Consider the following 8,729-nt stretch of genomic DNA (forward strand, 5'->3'; position numbering starts at 1 on the left):
TCTTGTTGTGAACTATTCTAGCCAACATTACTTAAATTTAGACAAACACAAAACCGAACTTAGACACAGAATCATTCTTGTATGTCCAAAAAATTAGGTTCAGAAATTAGAATCAGTGTAACTTTTACAACTAGTTCCATATTTTCTCCACCCACCAAGAATGAATCTTTAGTCCTGTTTAAGTATTTATGAATATTCTTGATAATAATCCAGTGACCCTCACCTGTATTAGACTAGTATCTGATCGTCATGCTCAAAACAAACGAAATATCAGGATGAGTAATATGGTCGGGGAGACACCGATCCCCTGTCACCGACATGTCACCGACACGACTCCTTTGATTACGGTGAGAGTAACGGACAAAATTTCCGAAATATTAATCACATTGAATATAGCGAGTTGGTGAATTAAAATAGCGAGTTGGGGAAATATGGCAGACGAGAATATTGCGACGTGAGCAAAGGCCCTGTCAAATCGGGGAGAGGGTTGGTGCGCAGTATCTGTTAACTTGCGCCCTCTTCCCTTCACCACCCACCCCAATCAGATCCTGAATCCACAATATTTGAATAAATTTTATTTCATTATTTTCTCATCCTCACTTTTCTCATCCTCCACTTAAAAAATACACCCACAGATCTATCTATATCTGTATATAAAAAGATAATGCAATTTTCATCAGCAACCCACCATTTCTCACACACTCACTCACCTCCTCCTCATGAGATTCTAAAACCACCCATTAAATCTCTCCTCAACCCATCTTGGGCAATTTGTTGAAAATGAACCGTGCAAGAAAACTAGCTGGGCGTGCTATTCTGAGACGCTTAGTCTCAGAGTCTAAACAACAAAGGCCTAATGAGTTGATGTTATATACACCTTCAAGGTATGTATCTTCATTGTCTCCTTACACTTTTAATGTCAATCTTGGTAAATCAATTGCCAATTTTAATGGGTCTTTATCAAGATCCATAAATGTTGAGTCTTTAAGGCCTAGTGATACTTTCCCACGTAGACATAACTCTGCTACTCCTGATGATCAATCTAAAATGGCTGAGTTTTGTGGGTTTAAGAGTCTTGATAGTTTGATTGATGCCACTGTGCCTAAAAGTATTAGACTTGATGCTATGAAGTTTAATAAGTTTGATGAGGGATTAACTGAGTCTCAAATGATTGACCATATGAAATTGTTGGCTTCTAAAAATAAGGTTTTTAAGAGTTTTATTGGGATGGGGTATTATAACACTGCTGTTCCTCCTGTTATTTTGAGGAATATTATGGAGAATCCTGGTTGGTATACTCAGTATACTCCGTATCAGGCTGAGATTTCGCAGGGACGACTTGAGTCCTTGTTGAATTATCAGACTGTTATTACTGATTTGACGGGGTTGCCTATGTCGAATGCTTCCTTGTTGGATGAAGGGACTGCTGCTGCTGAGGCAATGGCTATGTGTAATAATATTTTGAAGGGGAAGAAGAAGACGTTTATTATTGCGAGTAATTGTCATCCGCAGACTATTGATGTTTGTAAGACGAGAGCGGATGGATTTGATCTTAAGGTTGTTGTGGCGGATCTTAAGGACTTTGATTACTCTTCAGGGGATGTTTGTGGGGTTTTGGTTCAGTATCCGGGGACGGAAGGTGAGGTTTTGGATTATGGGGACTTTGTTAAGAATGCACATGCGAAAGGTGTGAAGGTTGTTATGGCGAGTGACTTGTTGGCGTTGACGTTGTTGAAGCCTCCGGGTGAATTTGGTGCAGATATAGTTGTTGGTTCTGCTCAGAGGTTTGGAGTACCGATGGGTTATGGAGGTCCTCATGCAGCTTTCCTGGCGACATCACAAGATTACAAGAGGATGATGCCCGGAAGAATTATTGGTGTCAGTGTTGATTCTTCTGGCAAGCCTGCTTTACGTATGGCAATGCAGACTAGGGAACAACACATTCGAAGAGACAAGGCTACAAGCAACATTTGCACTGCTCAGGTATGGACTGTACTTCAACATGATTAAGTAAATTTGTTAGTTATATTTTATGACTTCAGGTTTCACCTTTGTAGTATTTTTAATAAAACTTTGACCTTTTATATAGGCACTGCTTGCCAACATGGCTGCTATGTATGCTGTTTACCACGGACCTGAAGGTCTTAAAATCATTGCCCAACGAGTCCATGGTCTTGCTGGGATACTGGCTGCTGGACTTAAGAAATTGGGGACTGTGGAAGTCCAGGAGCTCCCCTTTTTCGACACTGTGAAGATTAAGTGTGCTGATTCAAAAGCAATTGCTGAAGCTGCTTACAAGAGTGAGATGAATCTTCGGATTGTTGATAAGAATACCGTAAGTTTTACTTTTTTTCTATTTTTTATTTTAATCATAATTTTGATGGAAAGATTTAACACTTGTTTCTTTTTCAGGTTACAGCTTCTTTTGATGAAACCACAACCCTAGAGGATGTTGATAAACTGTTCAAAGTTTTCGCTGGCGAGAAATCTGTGAGACATGCTGATCTTTAAAAGCTTTGTATACTTGGTGCTTTTTTAATTTATTCATTCCACTCACATTAGAAAGACGAATTTCCTTGTTATGTTTCAGGTTCCATTCACTGCTGCATCTCTAGCACCAGAGGTTCAGGATGTTATCCCATCCGGACTCGTAAGGGAAACACCGTATCTAACGCACCCAATCTTTAACTCGTATGATTCTTTATTTTCCATTTTCTGATTTTAATTATCTCATAGGTGTAAGAACAATTCTGATGTGCTCTTTTTATAGGTGCCATACCGAGCATGAACTTCTCCGATACATTCATAAGTTGCAATCAAAGGATCTCTCGTTATGCCACAGCATGATTCCCCTAGGATCCTGTACAATGAAATTGAACGCAACAACAGAAATGATGCCTGTTACATGGCCTAGCTTTACAGATATGCACCCTTTTGCACCTGTTGAACAGGCAGCTGGCTATCAGGTAATTAAAATGGTTTTTCTGTATAACTTCACATCTTTGCCATTGTAATTTGTAACTAATTACATGTTGGTATTGGTGATAATTTATGCTTATAAAGTTACGCACTTTGGTTGTACAGGAGATGTTTGACAATTTGGGTGACCTCTTATGTTCCATTACTGGTTTTGATTCTTTCTCTCTACAACCAAATGCTGGTGCTGCTGGCGAGTATGCTGGGCTGATGGTCATTCGTGCATATCATATGGTATTCCAATCTTTCATGCAAAATGTTCTAGTGTTGGGTTTTATGAATCTGTTTCCTTGCTTTCTAGACAGCGGTAGAGCCATGCTTTTGTTTTAGTGGAATAAATTGGAAATAAGTAAAAACTAGGAATGACTGTTGGGTACCTCCCAAAAGGCCTCATACTAATGGAGTTATCTGGCTGCTTATATTCTAGCAATCTGCCCCTCCTACAAACGATGTGGGACAACTCATAACAGTATCTCTCTTCACACATCGGACTCGATACCTTCTGGCTTTCTGACCCCCCTAGGCCCATACTAGAAGGTCTTCCTGCCTCCCCCTTAAGCCCGTCATGGGTTAGCCCATCTACCTTTTTCTTAGGTCCATTTTGGCCTCCCCTTAAGCCCGTCATGGGTTAGCCCATCTACCTTTTTCTTAGGTCCATTTTGGAGCCACATGAGATTGTTATTGGACAGTCTCAATAATAGCTCTGATACCACTGTTGGGCACATCCCAATAGGCCTCATAATAATGGAGTTATCTGGATGTTTATATTCTAGCAATCTGTCTCTCCCACAAATAATGTGGGACAACTCCTAACAATTACATTCAATTCATATTTCATAGAGGATAGTGATTACTACATGTGATTCAATTCATATTTCATAGAGGATAGTGATTACTGTCGATACACATGAAAGATGTACCGGAGGATAATAACTAGTATAAATACATAATTTATTAGGATTCTAATAATAATGTGCTCATATTACTTTGAAGAACAAAATCTCTAATTATTTTTACCTAACAAATAGGAGAAAATATGACCAGAAATCTTTACGAATATTGATCATTTAATGTTTTTAAATAGCTGTATTATGGATAAACAATTTATCATGCATCATAAAATATTCACTTTATTTTTAGTTGAATTTTCTATTTTATTTATTTAACACTTTTAAGCTGTAAAATTGGTCAGTAGTTAAATATATTCTTTAAGACATGGAGGGTTCCAGGCAACATGCATAGCTATTTTGAACTTCATAACTTGATGCGAAATGATATTCTTGCTCTTAAGCTATGCATCTGTCTAGTGTTGTCCTTCAATACTTGTCTTGCACGAAACTGGTTTGGTTTCTCATTATATTCCTTGGACATGTAAGCTGATCACCCTCCAATTTATTCACAATCTATCCTCTTGTTAAATGCAGGCAAGAGGAGACTACCATCGTAATGTATGTATTATTCCAGTGTCTGCACATGGAACAAATCCTGCTAGTGCTGCTATGTGTGGAATGAAAATTGTTACTATTGGAACTGATGCTAAAGGAAACATTAACATTGAAGAGTTGAAAAAGGCTGCTGAAGCAAACAAACAAAATCTTTCTGCTCTTATGGTACGAGTTGACTTTTTGACAAATTGTTAAATTGTTCTAGGAATACTGCAGTACTGAGTATTTGCAATGATTTTGCATTAATTTACAGGTTACGTATCCTTCTACTCATGGTGTCTATGAGGAAGGTATCGATGAAATATGTAAGATCATCCATGACAATGGTGGTCAAGTTTACATGGATGGAGCTAACATGAATGCTCAGGTTTTTATCTCTTCAGCTTTGGAAAATTAGTATCTGCCAGTGCTTTTTTATGATCTGACTCCTTGATATTAGGTTCAACCATGTCACACAATATAACTGTTAGTTATTTGTCAAAACGTTGTCTTGACAGAAAATTTTGGTTATATCCTGAAAATGGTTATGCAAACTAAGCTATAACTTGTGTCTTGTTTAAAGAAAATTAGTAACCTAAAGTTGGTCAATGAAGTAAATATTTCAGAAATTGCCAACAGAAAAGGAAAACAAATATTTTAACCAAAAGATGAAATCATTCTATTGTGCAGTGATACTAGTAAGGCTGTTGGAAGTCTAATTATTGTTAATACATATTCCTTAAAACATGCCCAGATGTCACAACTTTTTCCTCTGCCTATAGGTTGGTCTGACAAGTCCAGGCTGGATTGGTGCTGATGTTTGTCATCTGAATCTCCACAAGACATTCTGCATTCCACATGGTGGAGGTGGTCCTGGCATGGGGCCTATCGGTGTTAAAAAACACTTGGCACCTTATCTTCCATCACACCCTGTGGTATGCCATAAGTCAATAGTGTCAATTCTAATTATTGTCCATTTATGTAATATAAATGTTATATCCTGTTTGTGTAGAATTAAAGTCTCTATTGCGATATAAATTGGTTACATGTTTAAGCTATGGTAGGCTACTAGGCTTTTTCCTGATGTCCTCGATAAATATTCCTAGCATATATGTTGACAATGACAAGTAGACATACCGTGCGTAAACACATACGAGATTATCTAGTGCATAAATTTGCTATTTATGTACAGTATATATGAGAATATAGTATGTATTAAGAAATTCTAAATTCATTGTTCTGATTCATGAGATTTGTTTTTTAAAGTTTACTGTCTTGTTCTGAGATCTCTCCATTTGTCAATCAAGATCTCTACTGGAGGTATACCAGCTCCAAATGAGGCACAACCGCTCGGTACCATTGCTGCAGCGCCCTGGGGTTCTGCTCTTATATTGCCAATATCATACACATACATTGCTATGATGGGATCTGGAGGGCTAACTGATGCTTCAAAGATTGCCATCTTAAATGCAAACTACATGGCAAAACGTTTAGAGGTCTCTACTTCACTATGTTTGCATTCAATTATCGCCAATTTTTCATTTTGTTTGCCTTTAATCTTTTATTGATGTTTTATGTTTGCTCTCGACAGGATCACTTCCCTGTTCTTTTCCGTGGTGTCAATGGAACAGTTGCCCATGAATTTATCGTTGATTTGAGGGGATTTAAAGTAATTTATAATGCCATCCTTGAAATTCTCTATCCCTAAATGTCTAATGTTTTTCTAAGTGTTCTAACTAAATTTCCAAACTAATATTTTTTCAGAATACTGCTGGTATAGAGCCTGAAGATGTTGCCAAACGTCTCATGGACTACGGTTTCCACGGGCCAACAATGTCATGGCCCGTTCCAGGAACACTCATGATTGAACCCACGGAAAGTGAAAGCAAGGTATATTTACGAAGTTAATTCTTTCTAAAGGTTCATGAATTAATAAAAATTTTAGTCCCATATTTTGATCATGTGGTATTTATATATATTCCCTTGCAGGCGGAGATGGACAGGTTTTGTGACGCCCTTATCTCCATTAGAGAAGAAATTGCACAGATAGAGAAAGGAAAAGTTGATGCCAACAACAATGTTCTGAAGGTGAGAGGCAGTTGCATTTTTTTTCATGTGAAACTACAGTTGTACTTGGTTGCATACTTGATGCCAACTGTAGTTTCATGTACTTGGTTGCATACTTGCTCTTGTTCAACTCTTCTTTCCAAGTTTTATACTGTTTTAAAGACTAACTGAGAAATAAAATGCAGGGAGCTCCTCACCCACCATCACTTCTCATGGCAGACAAATGGACAAAGCCATATTCTCGAGAATATGCAGCCTTCCCTGCTTCCTGGCTCCGATCCACCAAGTTCTGGCCAACCACTGGTGTGTTTTTCGCTTTAAAATACCATATTATCCATTTTCTTTTACAATGTTTTCATTTAAACTCCAAACCATTCATTTTCATCATTTCTTTTGATAACGTATGAAATAATTGTGTCACTGTGTGATTAACGATGATGAATTTTACAATGTCACCTCAGGACGCGTGGACAACGTGTATGGTGACCGTAACCTGGTTTGCACTCTGCTCCCAACGAACGGGGTTGAAGAGCAAGAGGCAGCTGCTTCTGCATAAGTTCATGCGTTACACTACCAAGGGGAAATTCTTTCCCAAACATGTAATGTCATTTTCTCCATATTCTTCGCCTCTCTTGTATATAGTTTTATAAGCTTCACATCTGCTGTCTTCCTCTTCAAACTATATTTAAACAGCAGCAGCAAAATACACGAAATTGTTGCTAATTTCATCTCTCAGAGAGCTCTACTTGTGGCTCTCTTCTTAATACTGCAGTCTTGATTTATCTGTAAATATATTTGAGAAGTTTTATAGATAATATATCAGGAATAAAATAGCATTTAGTTTCAAGGATATAGTCATATTAGGTATACTAAATTTTTTCCGGAAAGTGGAATTACCAAAATTTTGAACCACTTTTAAATTTTTATGTTTATTTTGTGGGCCAGGATGTTTGATTAGTTTGTACACGTACTGTTTCTAATCAACAAACTTAGAGGGATAAAATAATTAATATTTCACTCTTAGGCATGGTATTTTCTCATCAAATTTATGTCTTTTTCTTCTCACTTATCATTTCTATATTTCTATCATGTCAGTATTATTTTTATGTAAATTAGAACTAGCTAAGAAGCAGGTTGTAAATGGCTTATGCTCTGTCATCCCAGATCCTGGGTTCGATCCTGGCTCACCCCGAGAATTGTTGAGAACAGATACTTATTTGTAAGGCTATAAGCCAAAATTAGTCAAAAAAAAAAAGAAGCAGGTACACTTGGGTCGCAGCTGAGTCCCTGTGTCGGATTCTTGGACACACGTATTTCCGTATCGGACACACGAATTCTTTCATGATATTAATATGGAATTTTATCTTTAAAAATTGTAGTTAAAATTTATTTTCGCAAACTACATTTTGGATTTTTGGACTAGCTAATATGTTTTTAAAATATTGTAAATCCCTAAATATTCTTAAAAATCCCCAAGTGTCCCTTTTTGAATCTTAAAATCCTACGAAACTTTCGTTATTGGGTTAGCCACACTTCAAATAGCAAATAGCATGCATAGACTCTGATTCAGGAGGCATAATCATAAATTCTCGTATCATGAAATTTGAACCTTTAACTAAGAGAATAGTTATCCCCTCTTTAACCAGTTAGTCAACCCTTGCGGATATCATTTCCAAAGTTGCCAAAATCAATTCCAAATTATTCTTAAATGTCGATTTGTTATCATGTTATTGACTATTACGAGATATTTAGGGAATTTTGCTCGCGTTACGCGCATTCATTAAATTTTAATTTTTTAAAAATATTTTAAATTATACAATTTCATTTAAATATTTTGTTATTAATATATAATTAATTCAATTTAGAGAGGTATTGATATTTTATTTATATTTTATTTTATATCGTTCATTTTTTAAGTTAATAGATATTGTTTACAAAGTTTTTTTAGTTTATAACTATTGTTTAAGCAATTTTTTGAGTTGATCAATATGTTTTTCCTACCTATACTGTTAAACATATGAATTCGAAATCAATTTTCGTCAATTACTCCTCCAACGTGTATTTCTATATATACATCTTATATATAAAAAAATAGTTCAATATTACTCGGCGTCGTCTTACGGCGACACCTCGTAATTTAAAATTTGGATAATTAAAAAAATGTAATTTCTCAATATAAGTTACTTTAAACCGTTGAATTGAAAATGACAATGTGCTCATAAGTGTTGGCTCAGTTGGTTAAAAAGGGGATAACTATCTTCT

General features: G+C 36.4%; 1 protein-coding gene across 1 annotated transcript; it reads left to right on the forward strand.

Moving 5' to 3' along the window:
* The first annotated feature begins 656 nt into the window (after positions 1 to 656).
* LOC141666439 (glycine dehydrogenase (decarboxylating), mitochondrial-like) lies at positions 657 to 7,314 on the forward strand. Its single transcript, XM_074472440.1, has 15 exons — positions 657 to 1,983; positions 2,090 to 2,335; positions 2,413 to 2,490; positions 2,591 to 2,691; positions 2,771 to 2,966; positions 3,085 to 3,210; positions 4,401 to 4,586; positions 4,675 to 4,788; positions 5,183 to 5,335; positions 5,708 to 5,896; positions 5,992 to 6,069; positions 6,165 to 6,290; positions 6,390 to 6,488; positions 6,653 to 6,770; positions 6,929 to 7,314. The coding sequence occupies exons 1-15, from the start codon at positions 781 to 783 to the stop codon at positions 7,021 to 7,023; spliced, it is 3,108 nt and encodes a 1,035-aa protein (XP_074328541.1). The 5' UTR covers positions 657 to 780; the 3' UTR covers positions 7,024 to 7,314.
* The last annotated feature ends 1,415 nt before the right edge of the window (positions 7,315 to 8,729 follow it).

Source organism: Apium graveolens, chromosome 6 (genome assembly GCF_009905375.1).
Source record: "Apium graveolens cultivar Ventura chromosome 6, ASM990537v1, whole genome shotgun sequence".
NCBI classification, from domain to species: Eukaryota; Viridiplantae; Streptophyta; class Magnoliopsida; order Apiales; family Apiaceae; genus Apium; species Apium graveolens.